Source organism: Aquarana catesbeiana, linkage group LG09 (genome assembly GCF_042186555.1).
Source record: "Aquarana catesbeiana isolate 2022-GZ linkage group LG09, ASM4218655v1, whole genome shotgun sequence".
In the NCBI taxonomy this organism is placed as follows: Eukaryota; Metazoa; Chordata; class Amphibia; order Anura; family Ranidae; genus Aquarana; species Aquarana catesbeiana.
The window spans coordinates 108,034,652-108,057,162 of NC_133332.1; the positions used below are offsets into that span (position 1 = coordinate 108,034,652).

The following is a 22,511-nucleotide window of genomic DNA, read 5'->3' on the forward strand; positions in this document are numbered from 1 at the left end:
TTTATTCATCTTGACAGCAACAGCGTTTGTTCTCACGATACATAAATCAGCGACTCCAGCGCTGTAGGAGGTGATTTCACCACTACAGTTAAAAAATAAAAAATAAAAAAAGAGAAGAGCATATATGCCGAAGCATTGGGGCAGGGGTAGAGGGGCAATTTGCCCCTAACATTAGGGGCGAATTGCCCCCATGCTTCGGCATATATTTTTTAATCTTTTTTTTTTGGCACAGATTGTGGTTATTTTATTGAGTGTTTTATTGTTACTATTGTTTGCTTTTCTGGTAAATCTTGACAGCAACAGTGTTTGCTCTCACGGTATGTAAATCGGCAACTCTTGCGCTGTAGGAGGTGACTTTCACTACCACGGTTAGGAAAAAAAAACGGTGCATGTATGCCCATCATTAGAAGTGGGTGGATGTAGGGCGGTATTCTAATGGTGGGCATACCCACCGATCAATCTCTTTTTTCATTCAGCCCACAAGCTGCATAAAAAAAAACAAGGACCAGCAACGTACTGGTTATACCAGAATAATGCCTGCAGGTTTAGGTATCATGTTGATATAATTCTTTCCAGACAGCAGCCGCTAGACTGCTTTTACAAGCAGTGGGAGGGAACGTTCATCCCATCCCCCGCCATCTTCAATGGTTTTCTCTGGCTCTCCTGTCCCACCGCGGAACCTGAGAATGCAGCCAGTGGTTCCGCCAGCTGACCATAGAGCTGATCGAAGGCCAGAATGGCTCCAATCATCTCTATGGCCTAAGAAATCGGAAGCTATAAGCATTTCATGACTTCGATTGCGCCGGATATAAACAGCGCCATTGGGAAATTAGGAAAGCATCTTACCACACCGATCTTGGATGTGGTCAGATGCTTTGGGGCAGAGGAGATATCTACAGTCTAATAGACCCCAATTTTATAAAAAAGGAGTACCTGTCACTACCTATTGCTATCATAGGGGATATTTACATTCCCTGTGATAACAATAAAAATGATTAAAAAAAAAACAATAAAAATTATTTAAAAAAAAAAAAAAAAAAAAAAGCACCCCTGCCCACCTGGCAAGCGTCGGTCTCGTGTCATAGGTAAACAGCAATTGCACCATGTGAGGTATCACCACGAACGTCAGATCGAGGGCAGTAATTTTAGCAGTAGACCTCCTCTGTAAATCTAAAGTGGTAACCTGTAAAGGCTTTTAAAAATGTATGTAGTTTGTCGCTTCTGCATGATTGTGCACAATTTTAAAGCATGTCGTGTTTGGTATCTATGTACTCGGCATAAGATCAACTTTTATAATTTACCAAACATTTAGGCAATATAGTGTGTTTTAGTGCATTAAAATTCAAAAAAGTGTTTTTTTTTAAATTGCGTGTGAAAAAAAAATTGCAACACACCCACCATTTTAATATGTAGGGCCTTTGCTTAAAAAAAAAAACAAAAAAAACAAAAAAAACAAAAAAAAAAAAAAAAACATATGTTTGGGGGTTCTAAGTAATTTTATAGCAAAAGAAAAATATTTATTCATGTAAACAAAAAGTGTTAGAAAGGGCTTTGTGTTCAAGTGGTTAGAAGAGTGGGTGATGTGTAGCATAAGCTCCTAAAGCTGTGCATAAAATACCAGGACAGGTTGAAACCCCACCCCCCCCTTTTTGCAAATGACACCACACAATACTATTGCTGCTTCTCCTGAGCATGGGGATACCACGTTGAGACTTTTCGGGAGCCTAACCACGTACAGGACCCCGAAAACCAATCACCACCTCCAGGCTTTCTAAGGGCGTAAATTTTTGATTTCACTCTTCACTACCTTACACAGTTTCAGAGGCCATGAAATGCCCAGATAGCACAACCCCCCCCCCCCCCCCCAAATGATCCCATTTTGGAAATTAGACACCCCAAGCTATTTTCTGAGAGGCATGTTGAGTCCATGGAATATTTTATATTTTGCCACAAATTTTGGGAATATGACAATACATTTTTTTTTTTTTACAAAGTTGTCACTAAATGATATATTGCTCAAACATGCTATGGGCATATGTGAAGTTACACATCAAAATACATTCTGCTGCTCCTCCGAGTATGAGGATACCACATATGTGGGATTTTTTGGAAGCCTAGCCTTGTACAGGACCCTGAAAACCAATCACCGCTTTCAGGATTTCTAATAGTGTAAAATGGTCATTTCACTTCTCACTACCTATCAGTTACGAAGGCCCTAAAATGTCCAGATAGCACATTTTGGAAAGTAGACACCCCAAGGTATTTGCTAAGAGGCACGGTGAGTATTTTACAGCTCTCATTTGTTTTTGAAAATAAAGAAAGAAAAGGAAAATTTTTTTTTGTGACAAAAAGCTAAATCTGCAAAATACTCAACATGCCTCTCAGCAAATAGATTGGGGCGTCTATTTTCTAAAATTGGGTCATTTGGGGAGTTTTGTGCTATCTGGGCATTTCATGGCCTCCAAAACTGTGTAAAGTAGTGAAGAATTAAATCAACAATTTACACCCTTAGAAAGGCTGAAGGCGGTGACTGGTTTTCGGGGTGATTGCGGCTAGGCTCCCAAAAAGTCCCACACATGTGGTATTCCCGTACTCAGGAGAAGCAGTAGAATCTGGCAGCGCAGTGCCAAATTTTAAAAAGTGCTCTGGGTCAGGAAGGGGGTAAAACCTCCCGGGGCTGAAGTGGTTAAAGAAAAATTTAAATCTTAGGTTTACAAACACTTAAAAAAAAAAAAAAAAAAACTCCTCCAAAATGTCTTTGTTTTGCGTCTGTGATATGTCTTCCTATCAGAGAGTGGCTACTTTTGTTCTCCATGAACCCACTGTATGTAGAAACAAAGCCACCTTCTCTTGCTCGCTTCTGAAATGGACTATGGACTTTGGGATTTGTAGTTTGCTTGGAGCAGTGTATATGACTGCAACATGCCCTACTCGTTCCAAACAAAAAAAAGTGAGGCAGAAAACGGAGAGGTTCAGGAGCTTACAGAGGATGTTACAAGGAGGCAGAAAGAGAAAAAAAAAAAAAGAATTTAATGAAAAACAGGGCCATAAAGTAGTGGATGTGCATGGATTATTTTTGAAGAATAAAGATATTGTTTGATGTTAAATTTATAGGTTTGCAAACTCTAATGCCCCGTACACATGATCGGACATTCCGACAACAAAATCCATGGATTTTTTACGACGAATGTTGGCTCAAACTTGTCTTGCATACACTCGGTTACACAAATGTTGGCAGAAATTCCGAAAGTCAAGAACGTGGTGACGAACAACACGTATGACGAGCTGAGAAAAATGAAGCTCAATAGCCAGTGCGGCTCTTCAGCTTGATTCGGAGCATGCGTGGAACTTTGTGCGTCGGAATAGTGTACACACGATCGGTATTTACGACAACGGATTTTGTTGTCGGAAAATTTGAGATGCAGATCTCAAATTTGGTGTGACGGAAATTCCAATGGAAAATGTCTGATGGAGCCTACACACAGTCGGAATTTCCGACGACAACCTCCCATCGAACATTTTTCGTCGGAAAATCCTATCGTGTGTACAGGGCATTACAGCATCTTGTGGTTTCACATTTTCAAAAAGAAAAAATATAAATACATTTTTTTCTCAGGAGAACATCATTTACAGTAAAAACACATTTTGTAAATAAGATGACTTCTACACTCAAAGTGAAATAGGGTAGAATAATATTATATAATTTTATATATATATGTCTTAAAAAAAATTTAAAAAAAAATACCTGAATCATCTGACACACAGACTCAAAATCACAATGTTAAGTGCTAGAAATTTCAACTCATTCAAATTCCACAGCCAGACATCACAAAGACCATAAATAAGCCCATGCCTCAAGCTACAAAGCACCTCTCATAGGCCAGCAAACATGAAAAAGGATTGTAAAAGGGGGGTGGATAATGATTGCTCATCCTGCAACCACCCATGAAAGACACTCAGCCCTGTTTCTGCATATATAATTAACATGATCATTTCTTTTTTTCTGGATTTAACGAGCACCAGATCTTTAACATTAAATCAAAATAAGAACTGTTGGCCAGAACAATCCCACATGTTTCAATTGTTCTATTATAACAATTTTCCAAACAATACATTTAGAAATAGGATACAGTCAGTAAACACGATGAAATGTTCCGAACCACATTGCTTACTAATTTAAGCTTGGCATGTCCTATTTATTACTAGCTTATCTGTTTTTTCTTCCTCTGGATCACCAGCAATTCATTCATAGTTAGCAATCCAATAAAATGAAAAAGAACAATGGTGCAGCCAGTGTGTTGAGCTGCACAGGACAGTGCTGTGTGAAATTAGGGGCTCAAGTACACAGAACATGCTATCAGATCATCATTTGTCAAGTGCTGGAGCAGTAGATAAAATTGTCATTCCTTTGCATATACAAGGTAGGACAACAAAAGAAATTAACCCCTTGTTCCAGTTCTATCATACAACCAACACATGCTACAGGGGGTAGATGACTGAATATCCAACATACCTCCTTGCCTACACACTATATGTGAAGCAACCAAGCAAAAAAGGAACAATGCAAGAATTTACAGCAAAGGCTGCTAGGCTAAGAGTTTAGTGGCAAAAACATGCAGACTCATGTCCATCTATGAAGTAGGCACAAAACTATTACAGGAGAACAATAGGTATATACACCTTTTGTTCATCCCTCACATTTTTGAAAAGATTTTATTATATATTTTCATGTGACAACACTGAAGAAATGACACTTTGATACAATGTAAAGTAGTGAGTGTACAGCTTGTATAACAGAAATTTGCTGTCCCCTCAAAATAATTCAACACACAGCCATTAATGTCTAAACCTCTTGCAACAAAAGTGAGTACACCCCTAAGAGAAAAATGTCAAAATTGGGCCCAAAGTGTAAATAATTTGTGTGGCCACCATTATTTTCCAGCACTGCCTTAACCCTCTTGGGCATGGAGTTCACCAGAGCTTCACAGGTTGCCACTGGAGTCCTCTTCCACTCCTCCATGACAACATCACGGAGCTGGTGGATGTTAACCACTTCCGACCGCCACACGACGATGTATGTCCTAAGTTTGAACGGGGATATAGTTGTTATGGCAGCAGCTAGCTGCCATAACCCCGGTATCCCCGTTTTCGTGCGGCGGCCGGCTTTCAGATAAAAGTGGTCCCTGCGGCGGATTCGCCTCGAGATCACTTTTATCGGTGGCGGGAGAGGGGCCCCCGCCGCTTACCGGAGCCGTCGGTAGCGGCGGAGGCGATCGCGTCCTGCTCTCTGGTGTGTCTGGAGACGAGTGAGGCCAAGATGGCGCTCACTCGTCTCCATGACACTGCTGGGCGGAAGCGACGTCAAAACGTCACTTCCGTCCACGCCTCTTGAAGGCATATTTTTTCAAATGTCATTTTTCTAAATGACTTTTTTTTTTTTTTTTTTTTTTTATTGCATTTTAGTGTAAATATGAGATCTGAGGTCTTTTTGACCCCAGATCTCATATTTAAGAGGTCCTGCCATGCTTTTTTCTATTACAAGGGATGTTTACATTCCTTGTAATAGGAATAAAAGTGACACAATTTTTTTTTTTTTTAAAACAGTGTAAAAATAAATAAAATATTGTAAAATAAATAATAAAAATAATAAAAAAAAATTTTTAAAACCCCCCTGTCCCGACGAGCTCGCGCGCAGAAGCGAACGCATACGCGAGTAGCGCCCGCATATGAAAACGGTGGTCAAACCACACGTGAGGTATCACAGTGACCGGTAGAGCGAGAGCAATAATTTTAGCCCTAAACCTCCTCTGTAGCGCAAAATATGCAACCTGTAGAATTTTTTAAACGTCGCCTATGGAGATTTTTGAGGGTAAAAGTTTGACGCCATTCCACGAGCGGGCGCAATTTTCAAGCATGACATGTTGGGTATCAATTTACTTGGCGTAACATTATATTTCACAATATGAAAAAAAATTGGGATAACTTTACTGTTGTTTTATTTTTTTATTCAAAAAAGTGAATTTTTTCCAAAAAAAGTGCGCTTATAAGACCGCTGCGCAAATACGGTGCAAAAAAAAGTATTGCAATGACCGCCATTGTATTCTCTAGGGTGTTAGAAGAAAAACCATATATAATGTTTGGGGGTTCTAAGTAATTTTCTAGCAGAAAAACCTGTTTTAAACATGTAAACACCTAAAATCCAAAACGAGGCTGGTCCTTAAGTGGTTAAAGACCTTGCGCTCCTCCACCTTCCATTTGAGGATGCCCCACAGATGCTCAATAGGGTTTAGGTCTGGAGACATGCTTGGCCAGTCCATCACCTTTACCCTCAGCTTCTTTAGCAAGGCAGTGGTCGTCTTGGAGGTGTATTTGGGGTCGTTATGTTGGAATACTGCCCTGTGGCCCAGTCTCCAAAGGGAGGGGATCATGCTCTGCTTCAGTATGTCACAGTACATGTTGGCATTCATGGTTCCCTTAATGAACTGTAGCTCCCCAGTGCCAGCAGCACTCATGCAGCCCCAGACCATAACACTCCCACCACCATGCTTGACTGTAGGCAAGACACACTTGTCTTTCTACCCCTTACCTGGTTGCCACCACACACACTTGACACCATCTGAACCTAATAAGTTTATCTTGGTCTCATTAGACCACAGGACATGGTTCCAGTAATCCATGTCCTTAGTCTGCTTGTCTTCAGCAAACTGTTTGCGGGCTTTCTTGTGCATCATCTTTAGAAGAAGAGGTTTCCTTCTGGGACGACAGCCATGCAGACCAATTTGATGCATTGTGCGGCTTATGGTCTGAGCACTGACAGGCTGACCCCTCACCCCTTCAACCTCTGCAGCAATGCTGGCAGCACTCATATGTCTATTTCCCAAAGACAACCACTGGATATGACGTTGAGCATGTGCACTCAACTTCTTTGTTCGACCATGGCGAGGCCTGTTCTGAGTGGAACCTGTCCTGTTAAACCGCTGTATGGTCTTGGCCACCGTGCTGCATCTCAGTATCAGGGTCTTGGCAATCTTATTATAGCCTAGGCCATCTTTATGTAGCGCAACAATTCTTTTTGTCAGATCCTCAGAGAGTTCTTTGCCATGAGATGTCAATTTGAACTTCCAGTGACCAGTATGAGAGAGTGAGAGCAATAACACCAAATTTAAACACAGCTGCTCCCCATTCACACCGGAGACCCTGTAACACTAACAAGTCACATGACACCAGGGAGGGAAAATGGCTAATTGGGCCCAATTTGGACATTTTCACTTAGGGGTGTACTCACTTTTGTTGCCAGCGGTTTAGACATTAATGGCTGTGTGTTGCGTTATTTTTGAGGGTACAGAAAATTGACACTGTTATACAAGCTGTACACTCACTACTTTACATTGTAGCAAAGAGTCATTTCTTCAGTGTTGTCACATGAAGATATAATAAAATATTTACAAAACAAAACTGTGTATTGTTTATTTCTGCCTAGAGTTCAGCTTTAAAGTGGTTGTAAAGTCTTGTTTTTCTTTTTAAACAAAAATAACAAATATGTTATACTTACCTGCTCTGTGCAGTTGATCTTGCACAGAGCAGGTAGTCGTCTCATACACTTAAAAATTCCCTACATTGAGAAGAACACATTGGAGTTGATTTACTAAAGGCAAATAGACCGTGGACTCTGCAAGTGCATTTGCTTCAGAGCTTAGGCCCCTTTCACACTGGGGCGGTTTGCAGGCGTTATTGCGCTAAAAATAGCGCCTGCAAACCGCCCCTAAACAGCCTCCGCTGTTTGTTCAGTGTGAAAGCCCGAGGGCTTTCACACTGAAGCGGTGCGCTGGCAGGAGAAGAAAAAATCTCCTGTCAGCCACATCTTTGGAGCGGTGAAGGAGCGGTGTATTCACCACTCCTAAACCGCTCCTGCCCATTGAAATCAATAGGAGAGCGCGGCTATACCGCGGTAATACCGCGGCTATAGCTGCGCTATACAAGGGGTTTTAACCCTTTTTCAGCCGCCAGCGGGGGGTTAAAACCGCACAGCTAGCGGCCGAATACCGCGGTAAAACAGCGCTTAAAATAGCGTTGTTTTACCGCCGACGCCCCCTACCGCCCCAGTGTGAAAGGGGCCTTAGTAAGGGAGTAGAAGCTTTACTTTACTACAAAGAATACCCGAAGACATGCCAGAAAAAAAAAAAATGAAAACAGCAGCATTTCTGTTTGCACATGATTGGATGATAGAAGTCAGCAGAGCGTCTTCTCATTTCATCTCATTACTAATCTCTGGAGCAACTGCCTTTTCAAAGTCCATTTGCCTTTAGTAAATGTAGGGTCTACATTGCTCTGTCATCTGTGCAGAGCAGGTAAAACTGTTTGGGTCAGATATGAACAAACCCCCCATAAGAGAGGAAAGACAGCTCACACCCCTTCTGATTTGTGAAGTGGTGGTGCAGTTTAGCTGGTCCTCACTATAGATTGGACTGTAGTGCATCTATGATATAGGTTTCCTATGTGGTTGGTAGTCCTTCCCTATACAGCAGCCAGGGGTGTATACAGAGACTGATAATCCTTATTAACCAATTCAATTCTACCCAAGTGTCAGATGAGTAAGAGTTAAAATGGTTGTAAACCCTTTACAACCACTTTAAACTAGCTGCACTGGATATCTCCTAAACCTGCACGGTTTAGGAGATATCCCTGTATTTGTATGTGCTGACGTCATGCGGTATATGCGCACTTAAGCCAACTGAAGCAATGGCACGTACGTGCCGTTGCTTCAGTTGCACTGTGCCGTGCGTGGGAGTGACGTCATTGCAGCTCTGGCCAATCACAGCGCCGGAGTGTGATACCAGGAAGCAAGCCCCGGTCGACATGTCGGTGGCCTGAGGGGGAGACGAGGACAGCTGCGGGGGCTTCGTTTTCGGGTAAGTACTTCATAATGAACTAGTATGCTATGCATACTAGCTCATTATGCCTTTATCTTGCAGGGTGTGCTTTCAGTTTTATTTTGGCAGGAGGGTTTACTTCCTCTTTAAACATGACTTTGCTATGGGCTATTCCACTTTTTTTTTTACTATAAATCCTGTATATCTGTACATACACATTATATATTTGGAATCCCACAGGATAAGTGCTTGGAGATTCCCTGAGCACCACTATATGCATGCTAAAGTGGAACTAAACCCTTCCATGCTTTGCTGCCATCTTAAAGTGGAGTTCCACCCACATTTTTTTTTTCTTTTTGTGTGTTTTTTTTTTGTTTTTTTAAAGGCACCCATTCTGCTGTAGGACTTAGATTATCTAAAGGATGTTAATAGTAAATCCGCTGTTCTATTACATGCTGTTTTTTTTTTTTTTTTCTTTTACTAACCTTTTTCTCCCTGCTGAGTGCTTCCATCTTGATTGTGGGCATGTGAAGCCCACTAAGACTGTGTTCCGGGATAAGGTGCTGCTGGCTACCCAGCATGCACCTCTCGATCTCACGCATGTGCATTACACAAAGGGCATAGCGCAGGGATTGTATCTGGTTGCCATCACAACGGGCAGCGTCGGAGGAAGAGGCGCTTGAATCCGACTTCCATTGCGTAATTTCCTGTTTGGAAAAAACACCATGTAATCATGCGGCGATGCCCACTGACTACTGGGAATGATGACACATCTCCCAGGAGCAGAGGCACCGCAGGAAATGACGTACATCGCCGCGCCCCCCCCCCCCCCCCCAAGGAAGAAGAAAACACAATACACCCTAGCAGCAAGGTACAGAGAGTTAGGGGGGGAAAAATAGCCAAATGTTTTTCAACTTGCGGGACTGTAGCCATTGATGCAATGTTTAAATAATGGGTGAAACTCCACTTTAATCTCTGTTTGATCTGCAATGGCCATGGTGTTCCAAGTGATCAGCTTTAAAAACAACCATTTTATGGTTTGACCATCCAGTTGCAAGCTAACATAGGCACATAAAGCAGAACTGAACACTTCCAGGTGCTGGTCTTCGACCATCTTGATTGGCTAGTGCTGCATGATGTCACTACTGCGCATGCATGGTAGATATTCATCCCCGCACACTAGCACGGTGTACATTCCACAGAGGATAGTAAACAAGCTAGGTATCAAGTCTTTACATGTCTCTTCTGCAATAAACAGTCTGCTTGCCGTTCACAATTTTTATTTTTTTGTCTTTACTTCCACTTCTGTTTTTGAGAAAACTTAAATCAGCAGATTTAGTTTTGTGTTAAGTAGATTGTAATATGGCTAAGCAGACGACTTCCTTGAGACAGGCCAGGGAAATATGCAATTATAGCAATATAATGACACAAAGTACTTGCACACACACTGCAAATGCAATAAAAATACATGAAAAAATATGATGGAAAATATTGGAGCAATTATCCATGTAGATGTTCTTGCCCCAATAGCAAGCTTACAATAACATGAAGGTGCTCCAAGGGCAGACTGCCTGCATTTGTTTTGCAGACCACCTAAATTAATTCAAGAACAGAGGTTCTAAAAAGCACAATGCACACAAATAAGCAATTCTGCAGCTAGAGAGCTTGACTGAATATGAGAAACAGGCACAAAACAAGGCTAATGCCATTTGGCAAGAATTAGGTTTATGCTTTCCCAACAAGGAACCAGCAGGAAGTGGCTAGCAACCTTAAAGTATGTACAGTACATTCAAGAGGGCAAAATGAAACAATATAACATATTATCTAGACTGAAGAGAGAAACAAATAATTTCCCTGAGTGGGAGAAGGAGGAGGGGAATTCCTTGAATAAGCAGAATGCCTTTGGACTCTAAGCAGAGGTACCTTGGGAGTAGAAAGAGACCTACATGTGCATTAAAAAATCATAGACTAATCATTAGATTCCCGAGCCAACAAGGAACCATTAGGTCACCATACAAGGATTGACTGGTAAAGGTAGACACTAGCCAGAATATTAATCTTGACAAGTCTTAAGTGCTCTCTTCATGTCTGTTCATATACTAAACTTAACTACAATAATAAATAAGCCAACACTGATGTGTAAAATAACCAGCTTACACGGAACAGATTGATCTTAAAGATGGCTGTTGAGTCAAATGCACAGTAGCATTGGGAGAATCACTCCTCACTACTACAGCCCCATGCAGGCCTGTGTGCAAAACCCCCCAAACTTTCCCGCACCAGGCTTACCATGTACAGCCTCCAATACAATTGAATGGCTATACGAGTCAATGCTCTGGTCAGCACCGGTGGCTTCTGCATTGGTGTTTACACACATACAGCATTTCTCCCTAGACGTGAAAGAGGTCCATTTGGGAAGAAGCATCATACCTGAGTGGACAGATAATTTGGCAGCTGTACCCAGCACCAGAAAGCACTGTGGATTTTATTGCTGCTTAGCATCCATGTGCATGAGGTGGACTACTGCAATATATTTTATGTGGTGCATCGAGAAACAAAATCTAGCTACAAGAGATTTTTCATTAGGCTGCAGCCCCGTGACCTGAAGCTATGCATTTCCTACTGTACACCTCTCTCAAAGTAATGTATGAACCATCTGCATCATTAGTAGATTTGCAAGAAACATCCATGCACACCCAATTTTTACTAAAATGACAGATCTGAGCATCCCTCAAGATAACACATCCAATCAAAGAACACCTTGATTCATTGAAAAAAAAAGCACAGACTACTACCGTGAATTTCTGCATCCCCAGATGCCTTCCGGATATGAAGGATTATACAAAACAAGATAGACCAATATATGTTTAAAAAAAGAATTACTAGAGTTGACCTTTAACTGCAAATCTGCTGTCCAGTGAAAGTCTACACTGGCCGATGAGGTTTACTTGGTGCAGGCAGGTGGCCTATGGGGAGGGTGAGGCCTGGATAGCAAGGTGACTAGTTATAAAAGCCGCACAGGATAAAAGGTTTGGATAACAAAAGGTAAGAGAAGTTATCTTGTATTATATCTATATACCAATCAGCATAAGAAATGTTATTGCTGTGTAAACAAAAGCAAAACAGCGGTGTAACAGCACATGGATACAGATAGATAATGTTGACAATATAAACATTACTCACCCCCAGGAAAAGATTGCACTTTGCTGCTCCACTATGCTAAACCACAATGCTTAAAGTGTAAGTCCACCCTAACACTAAAATCCCTGCATCTACAGACATCCACAATCTAACACTAACCTATGTAGCCCTGTAAAGAAGAAATCAGTATACATACCTTGTTTGAAGCTAATCCGATCCGGTCTCCAGCGGTGTAATCTCTGCAGAGGACACAGCCACAAAGGCTGTAAAATGAATTAGGGGGGGGGGTGTTGCGTGGGTGGAGACTTACTATGGGGCTTCCGTTGTCGGCTGTGTCCTCTGCACCCACCTCCACAGGAAAGCCGCAGCTACAGGGTTAGATAGGTTAATGTTAGATCATAGGTGTCTGTAGATGCAGGGATTTTAGTTACATAGTAGGTGAGGTTGAAAAAAGACAGACACAAGTCCAACCTATGTGTGATATTATATGTCAGTATTACATTGTATATCCCTGTATGTTGTGGTCATTCAGGTGCTTATCTAATAGTTTTTTGAAACTATTGATGCTCCCCGCTGAGACCACTGCCTGTGGAACACCGCCCAGTGTTAGGTTGGACTTCTACTTTAAGACCCCTTTCACACTGGAGGCGTTTTTCAGGCGCTTTAGCGCTACAAAAAAAGCGCCTGAAAAACGCATCGTCTGCAGTCCCAGTGTGAAAGCCTGAGTGCTTTCACACTGGGGCGCTGCACTGGCAGGATGTTAAAAAAAAAGTCCTGCAAGCAGCATCTTTGGGGCTCTTTAGGAGCGGTGTATACACCGCTCCTAAAGCGTCCCTGCCCATTGAAATCAATGGACAGTGCCACCAAAGCGCCTGCAAAGTGCCTTGGCAGCGGAGCTTTGCAGGCACATTTAACGCTTTATTCAGCCGCTAGCAGGGGTTAAAATCGCTCTGCTATCGGCCGACAAGCGCCTCTAAAATGACGGTAAAGGGCCGCTAACACGGCCACGCTGTCAGTGTGAAAGGGCTCTAACTCTAGTGAAAGGGCTCTAACTCTAGTCCAATCAGTCGCTTATGTGTTTTTCCCTCTATCAATGTCAAGTTTTGACATTTCCTGCATAAACTGCCAAATTCTGCTTTTTTTCCTTGTTTGCCTAAACTGGAGTAAACAACTTCACCTCCTTATCGATGTCTGACATTGGAGAGGCACCAATAAAGACAACATGACTCTCAGAGTCCAGCAAGATGGTGCTTCACAGAGGAACAGCATGACTTTTAGTTATACAATGGAGATTTTCTAGTCCTTAGGCCGGCCATGGACAGTTCTAATCTTGGGCAAGTTCAGCAGGAACAAGCCAAGATTCAAACCGTGTATGGGCAGGTTGAATGACCAAGTTGATCGAGTGATCAACTTTGGTACAACCAGCCTGACAGAGTTTACATACGATTATCGCTAGCAGCTAGTATAGCCACTAGCAATAATCACTGTCTTCACCTGGCGGGGAAAGCCTCTCCCATCCCCCTGTTGGGAGAATACAATGGCTCAGTGGAATCTTTTTCCTGCAAACCATGATTGCACGCAAGAAAGTCACTGTAAAACCAAAAAACACCTGCGCCTAACCAAAAAGTATATTTAATTATTTTAGTGTATAAGTGTTGTTGCGGCTTACCACTATTATGTGTTCCCACATCAAAAAATATTTAAACTAAAAAAAATAAAAAATTGTGTAGAGCAGCCAAACAAATATTTATATATCTATAATCAACATATTGCAAATCTATACATCAGCATATACAAAAATAAATTGCCATTTTAAAGTTTATCAATTTTTTAAAAAGGTGCATATAAAAAAAGTACACTTCTGTGTAGTTTCTGAACACACGTGGTTCCTTGCCAAATTAGTCCACTCCTGATATATTTTTCTGTTTCACTGTGTTATATATATATATATATATATATATATATATATATATATATATATATATATATATATATATATATATATATATTACACACACACGCACACACACACACACACACGCACACACACACACACACGCACACACACACACGTGCTCCCGTATAATGCAGTGCCAGATAGTGATCACCTCTGTGCTCCACCACCTATTCAAGCTGCCTCTTACCTCATCTGGAGACCCCCATAAAGGAAGGTCAGCACAAGCCTTCCCAGACCACTGGGTGCAATCACTGCAGAAGCTCTCCAGGAGATAATTAACAGACCTCAGGATCAGGCTACATCAAACTTCTCAAGCCTCGTACACACAATCGGATTTTCCGACGGAATTGTGTGTTGACAGACTGTTGGCCTAAAATCCGACCGCTTGTACGCTCCATCGGACAATTGTTGTCAGATTTTCCATGGACAAATGTTGGGTGGCAGGCTTATAAATTTTCCGCGGACAACAATCTGTTGTCAGATTTTCCGATCGTGTGTACACTCAGACAAAAGTCCAAAGTACAAACACGCATGCTCGGAATCAATGCTCACCAAACATGAAATTAGCAGAAGGTGCCCAAAGGGTGGCGCTAAAGAGCTGAAAAACCACGTAGTACATCACTACGTTCGTGTTTGTTGGTCGACAATTGTGTGCCGTTTGTATGCAAGACAAGTTCCTGGTCAATGTCCTTCAGGCAAAAGTCCGACGTTTTGTGGAAAATCCGATCATATGTACGAGGCTTCACTCTCACAGAGCTCAGCCAGGGATAGATCAAATAAAAATTATTATGGTGTAGTAGTATATCAAAATAAGGGACTACTTTATTTAAAAAATATTGTAATGTACTCACAAGGAGACTGCACTCTCCAATCCAGTGCACTAAATACAACAGGTAAGCATCACAATATCCAAAAATGTCCTTTTACATGGAAACATCCATCCAGTGGAGAGTTTTAAAATGGCCACTTGCCCCCTGTCGGGCAGGCTGGCATCATGTGGCTCCACCCCTCTAAAACATTTCGTCACGTGGTACAGTGAGTTCTTCATAGGGAAAAAGTCACTCCATGTATGGCCAGCTTTACTAGTGATGTGAAAGAACTGATGGAGCGGCTTTAAGAAGTCATTCCCACATATTGCCGTGACTGGTGATTTTGCACACTGGATAAACACTAGTCAACGCCCGGGCACATAGAAAACAATTGTTTTCCAAGTGCCACTGCAATGTGGTAAAACACAGACGTGTTGCATCTTATGGCAACAACAGGTAAGCATTGCATGACACTGCACAACTACATAGCACATACTGTGCAGAGACATGAAACGGTGTGATGCACTTAAAGTGAGAATCAGGCAACCAACTTTTTTTTTTTTTTTTTTAGGGCATTGAGACACTTTGCTAATCCAAAAATAATACTCACAGTTTGGGTGTAATATTTCTGCCTCTGTCTGTTTTCGTACTGAAGAATAACTTTAAAAATGTGATGCTGGCTGTTTCCATCTTGCTTGTGGGCATGTGAAGCCCACAAGCATTGATTTCCTGGATGCAGTGAATGCTGTTCATTCACAGCTTGTTCACAAGCATGATCATTGTTCCGCACTGAATCTTGGGAAGCCTGACACTAAGCTCCCAGGAGACAGTGCGGCGCCGGGGAAAGGCAATAAACACGCCTACTCCCATGGGAGGAGAGACAGAAAGTGCCACAATAAAGTACAATATAAAGGTAATTACAGCAATAAAAAAAAAATTTCGTGCGGCATTTGAACATCTATGCAATTAACTGAAGGGGGTACGATTAAGTTAAAAATTTGAGTGGAACCCCGCTTTAAACACACATCACTCTGCCCCTTCACTACGAAAACTGACAGCTGCCTGCACACTAAACTGGAGCTTTTAGAGTGATGGTGGTGTGAAAGAGCCCTAAAACATCACCCAAGACAGGTAAATTATCCAACAGTTCAGCAGAGCAGAGCTCTCCTTTTCCGTTACTTAAAGCAGCGAATTCTACATACAACTTGTTCCAGAAATCCTTTACAATAAAAAGAAGCTCACTACCAAGTCAATGACCTGGAACACTTACAAAGTCAGTAAAGTTTTGGGACACCAAGTAATGGAGAATAGCTACGAATGTCAGCCCGGAGACTCCACCTTTAAAAACCAGCCAGCATCAGAACCTCCCCTACTTCTAGAATGACAAGTACACGGTAATGCATGGAGGTTAGGTATTTGCGTTGCTCCTCATTCTGATAAACAAAAGGAATGATTAAGTGTTTTCACACTATAGGAGTCTTTTTATTTATTTATTGCTCCATAGGTTCAGGGACTTCTATAAAAGTGGCCCTATATGTATATTCTATGTAACCTAAAAAAAAAAAAAAAAAAAACAACAGCTTCTGAGACCTAGGATCAGACCTTATAAAAAAAAAAAAAAAAAAAAAAAAAAAAAAAAAAAAAAAAAAAACCACATACCCACCCCCCCAGTGATTAAAATACTCATTACACAGACTGCACTCTCCAGTGCCCCACCTAATTATCAATATGTTCATCTCAGTTTGGTCTACACCACCAAAGACACCATGCAGATCCACTATCTGAGGCTTATGCCCTGTACACACGACTGGTTTTGCTGTCGGAATAAACTCTGAAGGTTTTTCCAACGGAAACCCGCTCAAGCTGTCTTGCATACACACGGTCACTTCAAAGTCCAACCGTCAAGAACGCGGTGACGTACGATACGTAGGACATCTCGTACTTGCTTCAGAGCATGCGTCATTTTTGTACGTCGGAACAGCATACAGACGAGCGGTTTTCCTGATAGGAATTTGTTCTGTCGGAAAAATATAGAACATGTTTTCTATCTAAGTCCGTTTGAATTTTCGATGTAAAAAGTCTGATAGGGCATACACACGGTCGGAATATACGATGAAAAGCTCCCATCTGGCTTTTTCTGTCGGAAATTCTGACCATGTGTACGCGGCATAACACATAGTCTAGGCCAAAGGTGGTCAATTTATATGATACAACAAACCTTTCCTGGAACCTTGTACATTACCCAGGGACCACACATGATATTCAGAGTGTGCAATTCTAGAGAAAACTGTAGACATACATGTTGTAGATGATACAAGATTAACCACACATAACAGATCACTGCCATTACAGATCTTTTACAAATCACTACTGATTTCTGGGGCCAGCGAGCCATACAAGTATCAAAGGGCAACAAGCTGCCCATCAGGACTATAAGAATACCTTCAAGTGACCGCACTAATTGGAGTCTAGGGCCTATTCAGACCTCTCCAGTGTGTTAGCATGTTGTCATGCCCCTTATTGTTAATGACACCGCAACACATTAACCCAAAACACCTCCAAAGCACCATTCAAAACACACAGTAATGCAACCCCCATGCGTTGTGGTAGGTTAAGTCACAAACTGGTGCATGTCAGATTTTTGGTCCTTTCTGGTGAGTTTGTAGACCATTCATTTGACGTTCGTGTGACAAATATGCATTAACTCTACACATTAAATGAACAGGTCTTGTTTATTTGTTGTTTTGGTTTGTGTTTATTACCTTAATAAACAGATTTTCAAAAAACAAAATAAATAAAATAAACGGGTCTGAGGCCTCATTCACACCATTGTGCATCATTCTGAATGGCACCCCAACACACCTTGCCAATGAAAATGTGATTTAGCGCAATGCACAGTAACACACTACCATGCAAGGCTTAAAGTCATTGTAAATTCTTGTTTCTTTTTCCTATAAAAATAATAAACATGTTATACTTACCTGCTCTGATGCAGTGCTTTTGCACAGAGCAGCTCAGATCCTTCTCTTCTGGGGTCCCTCTTCTATGCTTCTGGCCCCTCCCTCCTGTTAAGAGTCCCCACTGCAAGCAGCTTGCCATGGGGGCACCCGACCTGAGTCACAGCTCCATGTGTACATTCAGATAGGGAGCCCTGACCTGGCCCCACCCCCTCTTTCCCCTGATTGGCTGAGACACAGCAGGTGCGCCATTGGCTGTCACTGCTGTCAAAGTCAGGTAGCCAATTAGGAGGGAGAATCTCAGACGGATGAGACACTCGTGGACATCGCTGGACAGAGAGGAACCTCAGGTAAGTGTTAGGGGGCTGATGCACATAAAAGTTTTTTTTATCTTGCATTAAGATAAAAAGCCTTCTGACTTTACAATCCCTTTAACAAAAAAAATGTTGGTGCAATTTGCTGCCTTAGGTAGCCAGTTAATATGCATGTCAAAGTGCGTCATAATGGAATAATATCGCAACAGTGTGAATGGGACCTGACTGGGACTTTATTCTCACAGAGCACTGCGTTGTGGTAAGCCAAAAAGAGTGCCCTCTGCATCAATGCTTAGGTTTTCCATGGGGCCTTATTAGCACATTCTAGTGGCAAGTAAAGACCACAACAGTTGGATGTATAACACTGAACTGTGTCTGCAGCACAATGGGGGTTGTTTACCTATATAGACCAGGTGACGGGTATGATTTAGGCCCCTTGCACAGGGGGACGTCTAGCTGCTGTGTGTTTGCGCATTCCAGCATTTTAGTACAGGATCCAGCCCCCCCCCCCCCCCCCCCCCGTCAGTCTACAGCAGGCTGTGGCTGGACAGAGCTGAAAGCTGGACTGAGTGGGCATTTGTCCCTGAGCTCATAGGGCCCTAAACCCAAGTACTAATCAGTGCAGCAACACTTGTGCTTCTTGGGTGTACCAGAACACCAAAATTCATATACAGTACCTGGAAACCACAGTGTGCAAGAGCCCTAAAGTCCTAAATGTAATAAAGAGCTATGAAATTAGTCAGATCTGTGGACTAGTAGAGAGGACACTGAACACAGAGCTTGGAGGAGATGTCCCAGAGATCCTAACCCTACACCTCTGTACAGGTCCAGGCCCTCCCCTGGTAGGCTGAGCACGTGAGAAGGGTTGGTTACAAGAATGTTGGTGTGATGCTGGAGAACAGATTGGAAAAGTGTTGGAGGAATAGTTGGAAGGATGTCCAAAGAAGGTGGAAGGGATGTTGGGGAGATGTTACAGGGATGAGAGAGATATGTTACAGGGGTGCTGGGGTTAGTTGAAAGAAAGGTTGGAAAGTGCTTGGAGGGGTGCTGGAGAGATGCTAAAGGAAACTTGGCTGATGTCAGAGGTTGGAGGGATGTTAGGAGGTATGACAAGGGATAAAAGGAGAAATGACAGAAGAATGATGGTGGAGGGATGACAGAAGGATGATGATGATGATGATGATGGAGGGATGATGACAGAAGAAGGATGATGACAGAAGAATGATGATGACAGAAGAATGATGATGATGGAGGGATGATGATGGAGGGATGATGATGGAGGGATGACAAGATGATCATGATGGAGGTATGATGACAGAAGGATGATGATGGAGGGATGACAAGATGATCATGATGGAGGTATGATGACAGAAGGATGATGATGGAGGGATGACAAGATGATGATGATGATGGAGGGATGACAGAAGGATGATGATGATGGAGGGATGATGACAGAAGGATGATGATGATGATGGAGGGATGATGACAGAAGGATGATGATGGAAGGATGACAGGATGATGATGGAGGGATGATGACAGAAGGATGATGGAGAGATGACAGAAGGAGAGATGACAGAAGGAGGGATGACGGCAGAAGGATGATGATGGAGGGATGACGGCAGAAGGATGATGATGGAGGGATGACGGCAGAAGGATGATGATGGAGGGATGACGGCAGAAGGATGATGATGGAGGGATGACAGAAGGATGATGATGGAGGGATGACAGAAGGATGATGATGGAGGGATGACAGAAGGATGATGATGGAGGGATGACAGAAGGATGATGATGGAGGGATGACAGAAGGATGATGATGGAGGGATGACAGAAGGATGATGATGGAGGGATGACAGAAGGATGATGATGATGGTGATGATGGAGGGATGACAGAAGGATGATGATGGAGGGATGATGGTGATGATGGAGGGATGACAGAAGGATGATGATGGAGGGATGACAGAAGGATGATGACGGAGGGATGATGATGATGATAGAGGGATGACAGAAGGATGATGATGGAGGGATGACAGAAGGATGATGATGGAGGGATGACAGAAGGATGATGGTGGAGGGATGACAGAAGGATGATGGTGGAGGGATGACAGAAGGATGATGGTGGAGGGATGACAGAAGGATGATGGTGGAGGGATGACAGAAGGATGATGGTGGAGGGATGACAGAAGGATGATGATGGAGGGATGACAGAAGGATGATGGTGGAGGGATGACAGAAGGATGATGGTGGAGGGATGACAGAAGGATGATGGTGGAGGGATGACAGAAGGATGATGGTGGAGGGATGACAGAAGGATGATGATGGAGGGATGATGGTGATGATGGAGGGATGACAGAAGGATGATGGTGGAGGGATGACAGAAGGATGATGGTGGAGGGATGACAGAAGGATGATGGTGGAGGGGTGACAGAAGGATGATGGTGGAGGGGTGACAGAAGGATGATGGTGGAGGGATGACAGAAGGATGATGATGGAGGGATGATGGTGATGATGGAGGGATGACAGAAGGATGATGATGATGGAGGGATGATGATGATGATGATGATGATGGAGGGATGATGATGATGATGGAGGGATGATGATGATGGTGGAGGGATGATGATGATGGTGGAGGGATGATGATGATGGTGGAGGGATGATGATGATGATGGTGGAGGGTAGGTGTAGGACAATGGTGTACTGGGATCGGTCGGAGGGTGAATGACAATGGCCGCACCTGCTTGTGTGGTGTCCGTCAGATCGTAGCCGCTGCCCGGGAAGTCCCTCAGCTTCCTCCCGCTCAGGTTGAGGATGCCGGAGGTGAGCGCCTCCTCCAGGGCCCGGTCCAGGCTCCTCGCCGTGTTCTGATGAATGGTGCCCGTGCTCCAGGGCGGTCCATGGGGGAAGCTGGGCACCCCTGATACTACCCCCGGGAACATACCGCCCGCCGTGCCCAGCAATACCCCCGCACCAGGCACCGCCCCTCCCGGGCCCGGACCACCTCCTCCCTGTCCACCGGGAACCCCCACAACGGCCACCGCCGCCGTCTGACTCGCCGCCATTTCTGCCAGGGTATAGCCCTGCTAGAATGACTCCGTTAGCAAGTGCTCGGCTCTGTACGCATGCTCCGCTGAGCGAGGGGCCGTACCAAAAGCCGGGGAGGAAGGGTGGGCGGGTCGGAAACCTGCACGGGGGACAAACCAAAACAAAGCTGCAACTCTGAGAGGAGTGAGCCAATGCCGGTGTACGGGGGGGGCCTGCCAACCTGCTCTGTACACTGAGGGAGACACTCCAGGCCTCACACTGAGGTGTTCATTAAATTAGGGATGGAGGCACGCAGTCCATACATTCCAGTTAGATTCAATTATAAATGGCCTTTATATTTAATTGTAGCTGGCCCAATTATATCAATCCTTTGTTGTTGGTACATAGACATATTGTACTGTGTGCTTGTAAGGGATCACACACCTATTAGGATGGTCGCTCCCTATACAGTAAAACCTTGGTTTGAGAGCGTTTTGCAAGACAAGCAAACTTTTAAAATAAATTTTGACTTGATATACAAGTAGCGTCAGGTCAGAACTAAATATAAAAGAGAAGAGAGGCACTTCTAAGTGTAGCAATACAGTTACAATTAATGAAGGCACAACATTTAGAAACTCACATGGTTTATGATTAAAACAGACATATCTAAGTACGCAGGCATCCGGGGTAAAGATTTCCACATAGACCGTCCTCCACACCGCCATCAACGTCCCTTCCACGCTGCGCTCCACGAGTGGTCCAAGCCTCACTTTTAGATCGCTCTACTGCAGGGTAGTCTTCCTGGTCATGATTGCAGATAGCTTTACCCCGGATGCCTGCATTCTTAGATGTGCCTCTTTTATTTATCAACCATGTGAGTTTCTATATGTTGTACCTTCATTAAATGTAACCATATTGCTACACTTAGAGGCGCCTCTCTTCTCTTTTATACTCTGTAGCTCCTGCTGGATTTTGCTTCTAAGCCCCTTGTGGAGGCTTCCATTTGTGGATGGACATTTTATGGTTACACAACCTGGTCACATTGCTATAATCTTTTTATATGGACTATAAGGACTTATGAATAAATGGTTGTGGAATGAATCATCTGAGTTTCCATTATTTCTTATGGGGAAATTTGCTTTGATATAAGAGTGCTTTGGATTACAAGCATGTTTCTGGAACAAATTATGCTCGCAATCCAAGGTTTTACTGTATTACATTTCTTATTATCTAGATTTACAGTCTTCTCACGCGCTGTGTTGTTTGTACCGCATTGTCTGGATCCATGAGCCGTTGATTCACATTTTTCTGGGAGTCCGCGGGTCTCCCCCCCCCCTTCTGGGGCGGGAGGGATGCCTCTGCGTTGTGCATTGACGTGACGTTCCATACACTCAGCGTGCGGGGTCGCCCTACGAGCGCTACCGCGCCAACAGTGTCTTCCATCT

At 43.2% G+C, this 22,511-nt stretch overlaps 1 protein-coding gene across 3 annotated transcripts in view; it reads right to left on the reverse strand.

The window, feature by feature from the left end:
- LRCH2 (leucine rich repeats and calponin homology domain containing 2) overlaps positions 1-21,186 on the reverse strand; it is a 226,533-nt gene extending 205,347 nt beyond the window's left edge. For all 3 annotated transcript variants that reach the window (XM_073599129.1, XM_073599128.1, XM_073599127.1), the window contains exon 1: positions 20,780-21,186. In XM_073599129.1, coding sequence (XP_073455230.1) covers positions 20,780-21,104 — 325 coding nt within the window. In that variant the 5' untranslated portion in view covers positions 21,105-21,186. The remainder of the gene's footprint in view (positions 1-20,779) is intronic.
- Between the last annotated feature and the right edge of the window lie 1,325 nt (positions 21,187-22,511).